This window comes from Pollachius pollachius (assembly GCF_949987615.1).
Source record: "Pollachius pollachius genome assembly, chromosome: 12".
Lineage (NCBI taxonomy): Eukaryota > Metazoa > Chordata > Actinopteri > Gadiformes > Gadidae > Pollachius > Pollachius pollachius.
In genome coordinates, this window is record NC_136945.1 from 20,353,191 (window position 1) to 20,370,927 (window position 17,737).

Sequence of the window (17,737 nt, forward strand, 5' to 3'; positions counted from 1 at the left end):
GTACACAGGTATGTAGGTGTTGGCATCTACATATCTGATTTATGTATGAATTTTAAGTATCTAAGCCTATAGTACCTATGGGCTTAGATGTTCCATCCCCCTGGCGGAAAGGTTCTGGGTTTGATCTCAACTTACTCAGTCTACATAGTAGCACCCTTGAGAGTGAATACAGTCACCCTTGAGTGTCTGTATTCACTCCAAAATATTTTGCGCCTTCGATAAAAGCATCCAACAAAAATAATTGAATAGTATTTTTTCAGTGCTTCACTGAAAAATGCTCAGATCAAATGATAAATATATTTGTATATAAATCTATATCATATATAGATCAATACATAACAAAGACTCTAATACCACCTTGGGTATTAGAATAGCTTTTAGCATGACATGTGTGAGCATCTCTTTCATCTGGATAAATTATTCTCAAACTGAAACACAATCAAAGCCACAGTGATGCTGATTGGATGAGTTAGTCACCTTTCAGCAGCCGTTCTTCCTCACTACGTTTCCTTGTGTTCTGTCCAGTTGGCATTAAGAAGAAGTCCAGGGTGCCCGGGGTGATGATCACACAGTACGTGGAGACGATACCAGAGGGACAGAACCACCCTGACTTCACCCGCAAGCCCATCGCACTGACCATCCAGGAAGGTAGGTCTGACAACCTGGTCTGTTCAGTTGGGTCTGTAAATCTGGTCATAAGGTAGGTCTCCGAACCTGTTAACCTTGTCATCAATTTTGCAGAAGCAGCCATTGTCGAGCACAACAAAGGGTGAAAGCTGCAAGGGTTAATCTAAGGCCAGGAACTAAGGGAGCACATGACACTGGTCTTGAGCGTCAACAACCAGCAGATTGCCAAGTCATACAGATACATACAGGGTGCGATTTGCAGGTGGGGATGGTGGGGATAATCCCCCCCTCTGGTTTACACGTCCTACCCTCTTCTGAATTATTTTTATCCTCGGTGGGGATAAAAATTATCCCCCCCACCCAAAGTATTTTCACCATTACATCGTAATAATTAACAACCAAAATACACAGGGTCCGTCTTCATTTTGAAACATTTTAAAATGTTTCTCAAAATTATCCCCCCCTCTGGTTTTTTCAAAAATCGCACCCTGGATACACACATATATATATATATATATATATATATTATACAATTTGACTTGTGCTGTATCATGATAATAACAAATTATTCCACAGGGAGGAATACCATAAGCGTTTGAGATTCAGTTTTAGTATGGCAGTGTAAGCCAACCACCTGTTTCAGCCCAAAGTTGGTTATTATCAGATTAAAGAAAAATGTGTTAGTGGCTGAGAGTTCAAGGAAGGAAGGAAGGTGTTACCACGGTTACGACCCATGGTGACTCTGTGACACATTTATTTTAAGCTACCACCGTTGTTGTGAATGAGTGACAAATGAGCGATGTTGTTTATGATGTTTCAATATCATTTAGTAGTGTTAATGATCACGCCTTGTCACCCGCTGCTGTCGAATGTAGCCATATTATCTTGTATTAATAAAACGGGTTAATCCGAGGGTCTGCGACAGCCTATAAACACATAGAATCCCCATGGAGAGGCTGTATCCTCGTTGCAGACTGCTTCATCCACATGATCATGTTTCTGATCTTGAATATCAGATGAAGAGGCTGATCTTCCGCATAAGACTCAAGACTCACTTGTTCAAAGTTAAACTAAACTCTGCATCTTCTCCCCCCTTGGCCCCCCACAACCCTCTTACGCACTTGTTGTATGTTGTACGGTCTGGCACTTAATGTACACACTTAATGTATGTTGTACGTCCTGACACTTAATGTACTCACTTATTGTATGTTGTACATCCTGACACTTAATGTACACACTTATTGTATGTTGTACATCCTTGCACTTAAAAATGGTACTTAGCATCATGGAGCATCTTGTCCTAGCTATCTTTGTTGTATACGGGGAATGGGTTAACCTAGCGATTGTTAGTGCTGCTTGGCACTTGGTTCTATGAACATCCTTACTGCACCGACAGCCATATATTGTTGTTTCTCCTTCTGCTGACAAATGTACTCATAGTAAGTCGCTTTGGATAAAAGCGTCTGCTAAACGCCCTGAATGTAAATCTATATCTGATCCCGGGTCTGCCTCCCGTGACTCCAACAGGTAAATTTGCGTTCTTCAAGGCCATTGTCAATGGCGAGCCCAAGCCCACGGTGACGTGGAGCAGAAATAGCGGCGATGTGTCCGACCCCGCGAGGTATCAGACTAAATACGACCCTGTCACCGATGAGCACACATTTGAGGTAAGTGATAGGGTCTATCGAGTGTCTTTACGACGCCATATGGCATGCGGGCCGGTCGTAGGCATTAAGTAAAACAAATATAGCTCAGTGAGGGGCAGATGGAGAGCCACCAGGGTGGGAAACCCTGCATGAGGGTCGGAGACTCAATGACGTCAAACAATTATGACTTTGACCGAAAAACGTACAAAGTAGAAGTTGATTGGTGACTTCTGTGAAGTATAACTTCCCTGTCGCTCGTTATTAACCTCAAGGCCACTTCACGTTACACTCAATATAAGTCTGAAGGAAAGTCTAGGCATTCAATCATATTCCTAATAAATGATTCATGGCACTTATTAAACATTCTGTCAGAAAGTGTGACATATATAGATCTTTAAAGCCCATCAAATAAAACCCTATTAACACATTTACTTCTTTATTTTCTCTGAACGTTCAGATGGTCAACGTCTCGCCCGATCAAGCAGACACTTACAAATGCTTCGCCGTTAACGAACATGGGAGAGCAGTGGTAACCGTTGTGCTGAACGTAATCGAAGGTAAACAAATAAGTGTGACGGGTAAAGTGTTGATGGCGGCGCGTTTCCTAGCTGCCATTCGAATAACAATGACCTTTTCTGCCTTCAGTCGGCTTCAAGAAGAACAAAGCCAAACCAGCTGGGGCCACACCTGTAGAAAACTTTTCTACTGTGCTGAAAAGGAAAAGGTGATCGACACTGTACTGTACCGCTGTGTCCTGTTGTATAACATATCAGCATGATAATGTGTTTCATCATTATTATTATTATTATTATAAAACAGCGTCATTTGTTCTTACTCATGTACCAATATCTGCTCCTTTCATTTAATTGGGTTCTTAATTTACTTGAATTGATGTACACACTTATTGTATGTTGTAAGTCCTTGCACTTAAAAATAGTGCTTAGCACTGTTAAGGGAATGGGTTAACGTAGCGATGGTTAGTGCTTGCCACTTAGTACTATGAACAGTCTTACTGTACCATCAGTGCTATATTGTTGTTTCTCCTTCTTCTGACAAATTTATGCAAATGTAATTAGCGCACTCATTTTTGCCGTTTCTCTCTACATTATCCAGTAAGATTCGGCCGAAAAAGGAGGCAGTGGAGAGGAAAGAAGGAGAGATAGACCCCAAGTTCTGGGAGCTTCTGTTGAGCGCGGAAAAGAAGGACTATGAGCGCATCTGCACAGAGTTTGGGATCACAGACTTCCGCTGGATGCTGAAGAAGCTCAACGAGATGAAGAAGGAGAGACAGGAGGAGCAGGCAGAGGTATGTCCACTGAGTGAGTGAGTGAGTGAGTGAGTGAGTGAGTGAGTGAGTAGAGGAGTGACTGAGTGACTGAATGAGTGAGTGAGTGAGTCCCCCCTTTCGAAAACACTCATTGTTATTGCTTTCCTGCAGTTCATATGTATTGATATGATATATTTAACTTCCCTCTTTAAATCAATACAGTTTGTTAAAAGCATCACCAATCTGAAGCCTATTCAAGTGGTCGGGGACGGAACAGCGTCTCTTGAAATCGATCTGGATCTCATCGAACCCAGCAGCCGGATATTCCTCTACAAGGTTGGTCTCAATCAAAGACACCCACCGCCTTAAAGTGGGTAGACGCTCGGAGTTAAATATAACCATGAAATTCAATTACAATTCATTTGTATAGCCCTTTATCACAGGTACAGTTTCAAAGGGCTTCACAGGCCATCTTTTCATGAAATACATCTAAAGACAGCTACTAAGGCTCAGAGTGGCAGCCTTACCCCGGTATATTGTGATACAGCTGGGCGGCATGTGGCTCAGGAGGTAAGGCGGGTTGGCTGGTAACCGGAAGGTTGCTAGTTCGATCGCCGGCTCCACCTAGCCGAGTGTTGAGGTGTCCCTGAGCGAGACACCTCACCCTGACTGCTCCCACCGAGCTGGCTGTCGCCTTGAATGGTTGACACCGCTGTCGGTATGTGAATGTGTGCATGAATGGGTGAATGTTGGGCAATAATAACGCAATGAGTGGCCACTGGTTAGAAAAGCGCTGTATGAATGTAGTCCATTTACCATTTTCAGCTAGACCATTATGCTCTGGTTTAGGACGGTGAGATGGTTCCGTACACCAAGGAGCTGGGAGACAAGATGAAGCACACTCTGAATCTGACGGGCAAGAAGTACATCTTCAGCATCAAGGACCTCATGCCGGACGACGCCGGGCTGTACCAGATCGACGTGGAGGGAGTCAACGTCTTCTCCACCGAGTTTAAAAGTACGATCACACGGGCGTCCACAAAACACGTCTCCACGACAAATGAGTGTGATGTTCAACATCGTTGGCCTCATAACATAATTGCCATGCTAATTCATATTGGAAGGTTCCTCTTGTATTCAGCGTAGAAAATGCCTAAGTCAAATAGATGACTGAGGCAGAGACTGATTATGTTATGTTAAAAGCACTCTGATTGGCTTATGATATATTCAATGAGGCACAGTATATCAGTAGCGTTAGGAGAGTAGAGTTTGGTTAGATATCATCGTTTGGCAAAAATAGGACTTGGGCAATCATGCTCTGAGGCACACGATATGTGAGGTATCATATAAAAATATCATTGCATACATACACTTGAGATTGTAATTCACATGCTGACTCAAAAACTATTTTTCCGACTCTACAGTCCCACCGATCGAGTTCTTGGTGAAAATACAGGAAGTGACCGCGACCGAGAGGCAGGACGCCGTGTTTGAGGCCGTCCTGTCAAACCCCTTCTCCAAGATCCTGTGGTTCGGCAAAAACCAGCCCCTGGAGATGGGCGATAAGTACGACATCGAGGTGTCGGAGGACAAGCTGATCCACCGCCTAGTGGTGAAGGACTGCATGGTGGTGGACAAGGGCATCTACTCCGCCTGGGCCGGCATCAAGTCCTGCAACGCCTGGCTGCTCGTCGAACGTACGTGTTATCGTGTCTTCTACAGAGGAACTGTTAGCCCTGTGAACACTGATAGAACCGATAGCCCTCATGGCCGTAGCCGGCTATAAGGTCACTGAGGTCCAGACCTCGGTAATAATTTACTAAAAAGAAAATATGTATGTATGTTTGTATATATGTATATTTTTTTTAATTATTATTTTTCAAATATATATATATATATAGAAATATATAATAACCGGCGCTACATAACAGTATAATCTGGAGTTGAATACATTAACATTATGCACACACAAAATATAATAATATCCCCCCCACTATAATAAAGTCCCCCTGTATCTATTTAATTATAGATAAAGAGCTTGTGTGTAGTGTATAGCTCGGGTGGTGTTTGTGGGGGGCCCTTTGGTATGAGTTCTGCTCGTCCAAAAATGCAGTAAATATGCTCCATCTAAAGAAGAAGAAAAATTCTGGACCTCACTCATTTCCAAACCCTGGCTACGGCCTCGCACACAATGGCTGTGATGATGTAAACGATGCAATGCTGCTTGATGATTCTCGATCGGCGCCTATCTGACACCCTCGATCCTTTCGACAGCTGACAAAGACGCGAAGAAGGGCAAGCCGGCGGAGAGGAAGACCACCCGGGCTGGGGGCTCGGGGGCGGACCTGGCCAAGATCGCCCAGCAGCAGCAGGAGAAGCTGGTCAAAGCCAGGGAGGAGATCACTGAGATAAAGGCCGCCAAGGTAAAGGAGGCCGTGGATGCGGCTGCCACTGCAGCCGCCGAACAGCCGCCTGTGGAAGCCGGTCCAGGTAAGAGCGAAGGCCGTGACGGTAGACCCTGTGAGACCATGAGAACAGGCCACGGGATTATACCCTATGAGTCCATGGTATCTGGCCATGAGAACCGGCCATGACAACAAGCTATGAGAACAGGCCATGAGAATAGATAGTGTGAGACCATGATATCAGACCATGAACACAGACCATGAGAACAGACCCTGTTAGACCATGATATCAGACTGAGAACAGAAAACGAGAACAGGCCATGAGAACAGACCCTGTTAGACCATGATATCAGACTGAGAACAGAAAACGAGAACGGACCATGAGAACAGGCCATGAGAATAGATAGTGTGAGACCATGATATCAGACCATGAAAACAGACCATGAGAACAGACCCTGTTAGACCATGATATCAGACTGAGAACAGACCACGAGAACAGGCCACGAGAATAGATAGTGTGAGACCATGATATCAGACCATAAACACAGACCATGAGAACAGACCCTGTTAGACCATGATATCAGAGTGAGAACCGACCATGAGAACAGACCATGAGAAGAGGCCATGAGAATAGTGTGAGACCAGGATATCAGACTGAAAACAGACCATGAGAACAGACCATGAGAAGAGGCCATGAGAATAGATAGTGTGAGACCATGATATCAGACTGAGAACAGACCACGAGAACAGGCCATGAAAATAGACCCCGGGAAACCATGGTATCAGAGCTTGAGAACAGACCATGAGAACAGGCCCTCTTAGAACATTGTATTAAACCATGAGAAAAGGCCATGAGACTAGACCCTGTGAGGCCATGGTATTAGACCATTACAGAACAGGCCAGGGGGGGTTGAAATGTACTGCCCAGGTGGTCTCATCAAAGGAGTGTGAACAATGCCCTGTTGTTTGGACAGGTTAACCCATCATGTTACATAGTTTATATATATATATATATATAATGTAAATGGAATTTGAATTTTAAATACATTTGTGTGAATGGAAACAATTTCAAAACATTCTGCCTGATATTTATTGTCATTTTTCTATTATGTCAATAACAGTATTCTGCAAATCCTTCACATGCCAGCCATCTAGACAGTTCTTCATGTGTCATAATGTTTATTTCTGTTTTCAAGTAGAAATAGATTTTAAGTAAGTAAATAAATAAAAAGAATAAATATTTATTTGGTCTCAATGGCTATGCGAATCGGGTCCGGTTGGATTTGATGCAGTGAGGGGTAGAGAGAACCCCCAAGGAATTGGATTAGACTTTGGCCGACTCAAATATGGATTAAGTATTTATTTATAGTTGAATATCCAAGGCAGTGTGGCCCATGACTTGTTGTCCATCGGTAGGCTTCACAGACGGGCGAGCTGGTGGGGAAATGCTTGAGCAAGGCATTACTCATTCAGGTACCAGTAAGGCTGGTAAGACGGAGCCACATGAATACTGTAATACTAAAAGATGTGCTTTTTCAGGTTTATTAAACAAAAATACTAAAAAAACAATAATCATATGATTCAGTTGTCTTTTGCTTTTAGAATATAAATATGGCTAATAACTTCCCCCTTATTAACCTCTGATTTAATACTTTAAAATACTTAAGAAATGTAAACTTTTTTGTTTTGTGGCTGTATTAACCTCTGATTTAATACCCCCACAAAACAAATACATGTATATTTTTTGGCTTCACGCTTGGTACATCGGATAGAACTCAGATAAATCGGAATTCAGACAGTACTCTGATACAATCTGACAGTAGTCTGATGTAATCTCCGAAGGACCTTGTGTACCGATGTATTTCCTGAGGGCTAAAAGTACTAAAAAAATAATAATCATAATAATAATTGTTCTCTTTTCCTTTTAGAATTAAAATATGGCTAATAGCTTCCCCCTTATTAACCTCTGATTTAATAAAGCCTCAAATCAAAACTTGTTTTGTGGCTGTTTTACCCTCCAATTTAATACCGTTGCAAAACAAAACTTTTTGCTTTGTGGCTTCATGCCCGGAACATCGGACAGAACTCCGATACATCGGACAGTAGTCCGATACAATCGGACAATAGTCTGATGTATTCTCTGAAGGACCTTGTGTTCCGATGTATTTCCTGAGTGTAAACCTGTAGGCTTAATGCTTGTGCTTGCTTGCGATTCGACATTTTGTACAAAATATCATTGTACTAGTCGATTGTGATCAATGTAATACATCACAATCTAAAACCCTATTTGTACAGTGCTTGTTATAAAACATGAACTAACTTCACTTTTATCTATAGTTATTGTAGAGACTGGGATAAAGAGTGGACTTGGCGATATTAATGCCCTCCGTGACAAGCAGACCGAATTTATTGTTAACACGCTTACGGTGTGTGACGGAACCTGGTTCAAAGATGAAGAACAGGTACGTCTGAACTTCCCACCCACATGGTATGCATATGGCTGGTGTTGACACATCTATCTAATAGACTCTCACATTTTTTCTCATTTCACAAGTTGACTGCTAAATCTAGAGGATACCGCATCAGCCAAGACGGACTCTGTCATAAACTGACAGTCCTGAAGTGCAGAGACGACGACACCGCGATGTACAGCTTCGTCGCGGGAGAGCACAGCACGAAGGGAAAGCTCACTGTCGGAGGTACAGCTTCACTTACATTCCCCGCCAAACACACTAAGCGACTGGCGATGTAGTCACCACCCTATGCTCTGTGTCCCTGACAGACGTGCCTGTGTTTGACCCCGACGATCTCCATAAGTTCTCCAGGCCCGTCATCATCCGCGTGGGGCAGAACGCCGCCTTTAAGATGCCCTACCCGCCCCAGGAGGGCTTGGTGGTCAGGTGGTTTAAGGACGGCGTGGAGTTGAAGGACGGAGCCGGTTCCAAGATCGTGAAGGAGTCCAACCACAGCCGCCTGTTGCTCAAAGACTGCCTGAGGAGCGACACCAGCGGCATCACCATCCAACTGCAGAACCCCTTCGGGGCCGTGGAGGCCAAATCCAACCTGATTGTTTTAGGTACTGCCTCGTCGGAGGCCAAATAAATCGACAGACATTTGAGGCGTGGCACTTTTACATGACCATTTAGCAGAAGATTTTTATCCAAAGCGACTTACAATAAATTTGCCAGAAGAAAGAAAAACAACAACATATCGCTGTTGGTACAGTAAGGATGTCCATAGAACCAAGTGCCAAGTACTAACAATCGCTAGGGTAACCCATTCCCCATATACAACAAGATAGCTAGGATAAGATGCTACACAAAGTGCAAGGACGTTAAACATACAACAAGCACGTAAGAGGGTTGTGGGGGGATAAGGGGGAGGCTATGAAGAGTCTAGGCACCATTTGCATTGCACTCATGTTTAACTTATCAGGATCATAAACACGGCGTTCTCCTCCCCACAGACAGACCCGGCCCCCCGGATGGCCCAGTGGAGCTGGTTGAGACCACCTCGTCCCTGATCGAGATCGCCTGGAAGCCGCCCACCGACGACGGCGGCTCGGCCGTCACCAACTACATCATCGAGCGGCAGCAGGCGGGCCAAAGCCTGTGGGCCGTGCTGGGGGACGTCTCCGCCGACAAGACGGCCTACCGGGACCGCAACGTGGCCCACGGCAAGAGATACAACTACAGGATCTTCGCACAGAACCCTGAGGGGCAGAGCGACGCCCTGGAGACCACAGACAGCATCATGGCCGGCGTGCTGAGTGAGTAGACAAAAGGAGAAGACGGCGATGATTAGGAATCCCCATGGAGTTAACCGGCTGGAAGCCTGCGGTTGGTACAGAAGGTTATCCTACAACCAGGGCCGTAGCCAGGGTTTGAAAAAAAGGGAGGCCGGGGTGGGAGGAGGGGAATTGAGGCTTCAGGTTTGGGGGTTTAGTTTTGTTTAGGGGGGGGTTGCTCACTCACGCATCAACATCTGTCACACACAGCGGACACAAAGTAACTAGTTTCATCTGAATTAGGCATTTGCTCATCCCAGGGAAATTCTCAACCACTGATTTCGTACACAGTTGTATTCAGTTTCTGATTTTATTTCAATCTCTAGAAAAGTTACCGAGGTGCGATCCTCTTAGCTGGCTACGGACATGCCTAAGACGTATTCATGTCCTTGCTCCAAAACTAAAAAAAAAACATTGGATACTACATTGAGCTGAATGCCTTTTTTTTTTTTTTTTACCACTACATACTCGCATGCATAATCCACAGCTGGAATATTGAAATCAGTCTAATTCTCATGATCATTATCCCATCGCTCCTCCAGTCTTATCAGGGCCCCCGGGGGCACCCACCGTGGTCAGTGCCTCCAAGACCTGCATCACCCTAACCTGGACGCCCCCGGAGAACGACCGAGGGGTGCCAATCATCGGCTACCAGCTGGAGAAACGCAAGAAGGACACGCACTCGTGGGTCGTCCTGAACCCCCTTAACGAGCCTGTCGAAGGTTTGTTGGCCGAAGGGCTTGGCTACCTCCGAGTCCATTAGCTGAAAAGTGGACGAATTATTTTGGTTCAGTTTTATTTACATTTTTTAAAAGACACCTCTAGGAAGAGCGTGTTTTTTCCTGCGGTTGTGTAATGTGTATTTCTCTTTTTCCTCCCCCGACCATGCCCTCCGTCGGTAGCTCTTAGCTACGCGGTTAAGGATGTCACGGAGGGGGCCGAGTACGAGTTCAGAGTAGCAGCCATTAATGAGTCCGGGGCCGGAGATCCGAGCCCCCCTTCTGCGATGGTGTGTGCCAAGAATCCCAATAGTAAGTTCACACCAGCGTTCAAGTGTGCTGGAAGGCATCAGCCTGAATAAACGCCAGCGATTCCCCACCGGTTGACGTTTTGTTTTAAAAGGTTGTTTGTTTGTATTTGGATTTATCTAGTGAGGCCTCGCTTTAAAGACCCCGAGGACTTCATCGTGGTCCGAGCCGGGAATTCTGTGCGAGTGAAAGTCAATTACGAGGTATGGTATGGAATACCTGTACTGAAATGATATTTAAAGGTTTTACCGATAACAAGTTTAGTTTTTAACTTTGCTTTAAAAACCAACTACAAAAAAGGGGAGTTAGGATAAGGCTGCACATGTTATTCTAATAAATCAACGCTTTTTATACGAAGCGACTTACAATAAGTATGTTTGTCTGAAGAACGAGAAACAATATATCGGTGTCAGTACAGTAAGGATGTTCATAAAACTAAGTGCCAAGCACTTATTGCTAGGTCGAGTTAAGAGAATTCCCTGGTTTACTCACGTGTTTGAATTGCTAGTCTCATGTTCTCCATCTTCTTCCGTTTCTATTCTACAGGGTGAACCTCCTCCAGAGATCACCTGGCTGAGGGACAACGAGAAGATTTCTCCCTGGGTTAACGTCGTCAACACAGAGGGAACGTCCACGCTGGTGATTCCCTCGTCGAAACGCAGCGACTCAGCAACCTACACCATCATAGCCAAGAACTCAGTGGGGGATGCTATGTTCGACGTGGAGGTCATAGTCACAGGTAAGGACGGAAGCTCTACCTCCTGAGCTAAGGATGGGTCGGCTTAGCTCAGGAGGCAGAGCAGTTGTCTTGTAACCGAAAGGTTGCTAGTTCGATCCCCAGCTCCTCCTAGCTGAGTGTTGATGTGGTCCTGAGCAAGACACTTAACCGTAACAGCTCCTGACGAGCTGGCTGTCGCCTTGCATGGTTGACTCTGCTGTTGGTGTGTCAATGTGTGTATTAACCGATGTAAGTCGCTTTGGATAAAAGCGTCTGCCAAATACCCTAATTGTAATTGGAAACACACATCTACCCCGGGATTGCTTTGCGTGACCCGAGCAGAGGAATTTTGATATTTGGTAGAACAACTCACAGGGGAGCCTTTCACTAAGTCTGAAGGCTGCGGTCCCTATTTAAGGATGGAAAACAGCAAAGTTGGAATTTGACTTCATACAAGATACCGGTTATAGAAATAGAACAGGTTTACACACAAGGCTGTTATCATCGATTGGATGCGTCAAACGCATCCAATGGGAACTAATGTCCTGCCTTTGCATGAAAGGAAGAAGCATCAAATACATTTAAGATTAAAGATGACGGGCCACTCATCGGCTCAAACACACCCATAGAACACAGAACTGAACACACTACGGTGAGCAGAAGTAGTAGTCAACTAAATCACTGTTCAGACCCGACCTTCACGCCCAGGAATGAATGAATGAATCAGGAAAGCGCTCCATATCTCCCTCATTATCCGTCTCACCCAGACCAGCCCAAGAGCCCGGGGCCGGTGGCCATCGAGCAGACCGTCCAGGGCCGGGTGCTCCTCTCCTGGACCCCGTCCCCTGACGAGGAGATGGACGACCGGCTGTACTACGTGGTGGCGGAGCACGAGTCCGGCACCAGGGTGTGGAAGAACATAGCGGACCGCCTCTTCAGCCACACGTACACCGCCGTCAACATTCAGCCCGGGAGAGAGTACCACTTCCGGGTCTTTGCCAAGAACGACATGGGCCTGTCGGACCCGTCGGATTCACCGACGTGGGGCGTGAACGGAGACAGAGGTGGGTGTTGGTGTTTGGTGTTTGGGGGTTCACTCAAACGGGGGGGTATTAGATTGAACCTAAAGCACGACACATTTACATTTTTGTTTTCTTACATTTAGGGCATTTGGCAGATGCTTTTATGCAACGCGACAGTTCATATACACATTCACACACCGGCGGCGGTGGCAACCACGCAAGGAGACAACCAGCTCGTTGGGAGCAGTTAGGGTTAGGTGTTATGCTCATGGACGCCTCGACACTCACAGCTAGGAGAAGCTGGGGATTGAACTAGCAACCAACCTTTCGGTTACAAGTCAGCCCGCTCCACTGCCTGCGCTTAGCCGACTCGTTCAACACAACAAAAAATTCTAATAAATAGTTGATTCTAACTTTAGATGTTAGGGTAAGGGGTTATGCAGAGAACAATCAAAGCACATAATCAAGATTGGAGCCGCAGCAAACTAGTTTTTAGAAAAAAACACTGAACGAAGAGCAGGGTCGCTGTTAGGAATCAGAACAGGAGGGCGGCAAGGTTATTGGACTATTTTTGTTTTTGGGAGTGCATAAATGTTACATCAGAGCCAGTACACTTCAACAAAATTCATCTAAATTGGTAAGATAACAAAATGTGTTCTGAGGCAGAGGCTGAAGATATTTCCATTACGGGGGGTGGAAGGGATTGAGCTTTGAGGGAGCAGCCCTGGCTTCAAGTTTCTCTACATTTCCATTCATGGCATTTACCAGATGCTTTTATCCAAAGCGACTTACGAAAAGCACATTTGTCAGAAGAAGGAGAAACAATATACCGCAGTCGGTACCGCAAGGACGTTCATAGAACCAAGCGTAGAGCACTAACAATCGCTAGGTTAATCGATTCCCCATATACAACAAAGATAGCTACAGGATAAGATGCTACACGATGCTAAGTACTATTTTTAAGTACAAGGACGTACAACATACAATAAATGCATACATTAAGTGCCAGGACCTACATCACACAATAAGGGTGTACGTTCAGTTGCAGGATGCACAACATACAATAAGTGATCCAAGTCTCCCCCTTCCTGCTCTTTTCAGTTCCCCTGGCGCCCAACGCCTGCGGCTCCATGGAGGTGAACTTCGAGAGGCCTCCGTCCATCCTGGTCCCTCTGAAGGTCCACTGCCCGCCGAAGGGCTACCAGCTCTACATGACGTGTGCCGTGCGGGGCTGCCCCACGCCCTCCGTCGCCTGGTTCCTCAACAGCGTGTGCATCAACTCGGACGACCACTACTACATCACCAACGCGTTCGGCGTGTGCTCCCTGTACATCCTGAGGGTGGGGTCACAGGACGGAGGGGAGTATAAGATCGTGGCGGAAAACGCCCTCGGCCACGCAGAGTGCACCACCAAACTTGTGGTTAAAGGTATGGCTTTAATGTCGTTCGTCCTTGCACTGCAAAATAGTGCTTGGCATTGTGCAGCATCGTATCCTAGCTATCTGTGTTGTACACGGGGAATGGGCTCACCTAGCGATTGCTAGTGCTCGGCACTTGGTTCTATGAACATCCGTACTGTTCCGACTTCCGACAGCGATGTGTCGTTTCTCCTTCTTCTGACAAATGTACTTTGGAATCGTAAGTCACTTTGGATAAAAGCGTCTGCTTAATGCCGTAAATATAAATGTAATATCATACGGATCTGAATTGTATATGCATGCAATTTATATTTATTAACCTTATTTTTCCCTGTGCTTTTTTCTTCACAGAATGAACCTTTGACTGAACCTGGGGGTGGCAGATCATGTTGTGCTCATTCTCCTTCGCATGTCCTGTGGTATAATTGACGGTGTTCTAAGTTATTGCTCATGTTGTCATATACTGTGCAGTAGTGTTTGTCTTATGAGTTACCTGTGAACCCAACCATCGACTTTCCCCTGCTGCTTACTTACTGTTCAATGTAATGTAAACCAATACGTCTGAATGAATTCAAAACTTTAATTGTTTCATAGATATGCACCAAAACGTCAGCTAACTGTTCTCGATTGTGTTTATTACTCAGAAAAATTGGTTTGTTTAAAGCCTTGGGAACTGCAATAAATCAACAAATTGACGTCTCATTTTCCCGCTGTGTTTCTTTCACGTCTTCAGTCTTTTAGCATTGCTCATCCTTAGTTAGCGCGTGACATTTCAGATCTGGATGTGCTGCATTGTTTTTGTGTGACCGGACCATAGCTAGGTCTTGACTCAGTGCTGTTCCAGCATCGGCCAGCGTTCATTACGAAGCTCGCGTTACCAGGCACGCACCAAATCCCCAAACCTTGTGAGCCAAGTGTACATTTCATTGGTTTTCCAAATATATCTATTCAAGCTCCACCGATAAAAAATAAATGTCTGTCTATGAGGAGATGGTGGGCGGCAAATATAGAATCAGTCCATGTTTCCTATTATGCAACAGAACCAGAAAAACACAGGTTTCCAATACACCCACGTTCCACACGGATAATCTCAATGCATTTAATGGAAAGACGTACACATTTAATGTATAAAATAAAGTGAATGAACCCAGTCACAAGAGCTATCTGGACAGAGCTGCGGAGATGTCTTCGGATCGCCCTGAAAGCCTTCTGTCTGACCATGATGATTGACACGAGATAGAGGCAGCGCTGAGTATATTGGAATAATTCACTTGGGTGTTAACATTCCGTAAAACTTCTGCCTCCTGTATGTTACGTCTCGGGTCAAAGGTCTAGTTGATGTTTGCTCATTGCGTGCACCCTTTGCTCTTGTCACTTTAATGCAACAGCTTCGAGGGCATTTACGAGAGCAGCATGGCCCCTATTCAAACTCTCAGGGCATTCCATGACGCCCAAAGCCCCCCATGATAAGCCACAAAGCTTTCATTGAACGGGGACCAAGGCTGAACGCACAATATGCAACTCTTACTTTATACAAGTCCTATCAAACACACCAGTGACCGACTCACTGAAATGCCCGATTCGCTTTGGAGTGTCATTCATGGCAGAATGTCTGCATGGATTTGAGGCTGAGCCTGTATTTCAAACCCCTGGCCTTGTATTATCAACCAGGGATTGTTTTACCAAATAAAACGTCTCATGTTGATCTTCACAGGCCAATAAAGTCATTGCTAGCGTGATCGTGTTACCGCAAAGAATCGAGCATCGCGCGCCCAGAGAAGGCCACCCAGACACCTCTAAGGATTAGAGGTGCTTCTCCATCATCACAGATGATGTCATGCTCCACTCGATTTTACTGTTGTTGGAAATGGTTGAAGAATTGTTGTTAGAATCGAATGTGCTTGCATGGAGTGGAGTAAGGTGATGCTGGCCGGTAGTGTTTTAACACCTAGAGACGAGAGTATACATCTCCACAAAACGTGGAAATACTTTAATGGACCTCACAGGGGGTGTAGGGTGTGCGGCTTGTAATCCCTGTCGTATAGCAACTGCCAAATGATACGTGTGGTGAGGACAGGAAGTAAGGAGAACCAACCTACCGCGCCTTGAGATAAATGGGGTTTTTACCGAGCGCATTTAACCGCCTTTTAATCACCGTACAAAAAGGGGGGTTCGCCGGGACATCCCGAGCAGAGACAGGACGCACACGGAAGGCTGAGGACGAGGGCTGAAGGACCTACATCTGGAAAGTAAGTCAACGCCGTTTTAGAGCCTTTTGGGGAGGGGGATTCTTTGGTTGGTTTCCGAACAATGTATGTGTTCCAATTATTCTTTTTATGAATAAAGTTAGATGTAGGATGTACAATTGAAAAGATATGGAAATACCTTCTGATTTGTTTCGGGTCTGCATGTGTGATGAAAATGTATTTTCAATTTATGTTTTTTTTTTGTGGGATGCTTCAATGTGTATTGGATTTATGTTCAGCAGGTCGTTTCTGGAATAAGCTTATGAATTGATAAAAGCTTTTAACTGGGTTTCACCTGTCAATCATTGATTAGCCATTCCTATCAAAGACTTATGCAGTGAATACACGCATTAACTGTCCAAATATGGCCATCAATAAGGTGTGCCATTAATGTATAATTTACGATTACAATCATTATGATTCATGATGATGTTATTGTTTTTATTGTCATCATAATTGTTGTGTTGCTGTGGAAACTGGCACAGAGGAGAACGATGCAAGGCCGTGGTTTTGAGTTGCATGCATCTCCCTCTCAAATTGTACTTGAGAAACCAATGCTGCCAGAAGTCCCATTTACATATACATTCAGGGCATTTGGCAGACGCTTTTATCCAAAGCGACTTACAATAAATACATTTGTCAGAAGAACGTTACAAAGTTCCAAAGTTCCAACGGTACTGTCCTCTATGTAACTAGTTCACTGTTGACTACCGGTTAAGGTTCTGTTCTCTGGTTAATTAGTCAACTACCTGTTAAGGTACTGTTCTGTGTAATTAGTCCTATGTTATGGATGTTAAGGTACTGTTCTCCATCTAACTAGTCCCCTGTAAAACTACATGTTAAGTGTAACCAGTTCTAGTTCAACCTCCCTGTTAAACCTGTTAAGCCACTTTTCTCTTGTGTATCTAGTCTACTGTTAACAACCTGTTAAGGAACTGTTCTTTGTAACTAGTCTACTGTTATCTACCAGTTTTCTACTATCACTCTACCTGTTGAGCTGTAACAGCAGAAACACAGGACTTCCCCACACAAACCACAAGGCATCATTCAACTGATGGCCAAACATCTTTCAGCTACCCTGGGCAGAGTCAAACACGTTAACTTTCTTTGTTTGACCTTTCACTTTACGAGCTACAAAGCAGGACAAATGCTGGCCTTTGGTTATTATTGACTACTTTTGTTTGACCTTTTTTCCCCACACATTAGGTTAGAGGTTCCCTGATACATCCCCTAGGATGTGAGCCATGTTTTGTCATGATTCTTCCCATCAGCTCCCTCCGGAAGATTACAAAACGCATAACTAAAGCTATGCATAACTAAGATAACTAACCGCAAGTCATTTTCTTTCAAAGACAAATACCAGCTGTACCAACTTAATAAATCAAAATCGCTCAACATGTGAATTTCCACAAGTCACTCCTGAAAAGGCATCCTGATGATTTTGCTTTAGCAGTGCCCGGAAAACTTCACAGAAACGCGCCTTGGCTCTGGCGAGCGATTGCAACGACACACGGGCCTCGTCCTCTTCTATGTTTGGATCGGGAGCCGTTAAATATCTACCGCAGTCACTTGG

The 17,737-nt window shown here is 44.8% G+C and overlaps 1 protein-coding gene across 1 annotated transcript in view; it reads left to right on the forward strand.

Annotated features, from left to right (window-relative positions):
• Positions 1 to 17,737, forward strand: part of LOC307083754 (immunoglobulin-like and fibronectin type III domain-containing protein 1) — a gene marked incomplete at both ends in the record, with an annotated part of 35,484 nt that overhangs the window by 1,570 nt on the left and 16,177 nt on the right. The window contains 20 exons of the mRNA XM_079747707.1: positions 526 to 648; positions 2,155 to 2,294; positions 2,731 to 2,830; positions 2,919 to 2,997; positions 3,387 to 3,579; positions 3,763 to 3,876; positions 4,390 to 4,558; positions 4,965 to 5,237; positions 5,815 to 6,030; positions 7,362 to 7,433; positions 8,283 to 8,407; positions 8,500 to 8,644; positions 8,728 to 9,021; positions 9,412 to 9,714; positions 10,275 to 10,454; positions 10,635 to 10,763; positions 10,884 to 10,963; positions 11,307 to 11,499; positions 12,246 to 12,542; positions 13,602 to 13,928. Of these exons, the coding sequence (XP_079603833.1) occupies positions 526 to 648; positions 2,155 to 2,294; positions 2,731 to 2,830; positions 2,919 to 2,997; positions 3,387 to 3,579; positions 3,763 to 3,876; positions 4,390 to 4,558; positions 4,965 to 5,237; positions 5,815 to 6,030; positions 7,362 to 7,433; positions 8,283 to 8,407; positions 8,500 to 8,644; positions 8,728 to 9,021; positions 9,412 to 9,714; positions 10,275 to 10,454; positions 10,635 to 10,763; positions 10,884 to 10,963; positions 11,307 to 11,499; positions 12,246 to 12,542; positions 13,602 to 13,928 (3,552 nt within the window). The remainder of the gene's footprint in view (positions 1 to 525; positions 649 to 2,154; positions 2,295 to 2,730; positions 2,831 to 2,918; positions 2,998 to 3,386; positions 3,580 to 3,762; positions 3,877 to 4,389; positions 4,559 to 4,964; positions 5,238 to 5,814; positions 6,031 to 7,361; positions 7,434 to 8,282; positions 8,408 to 8,499; positions 8,645 to 8,727; positions 9,022 to 9,411; positions 9,715 to 10,274; positions 10,455 to 10,634; positions 10,764 to 10,883; positions 10,964 to 11,306; positions 11,500 to 12,245; positions 12,543 to 13,601; positions 13,929 to 17,737) is intronic.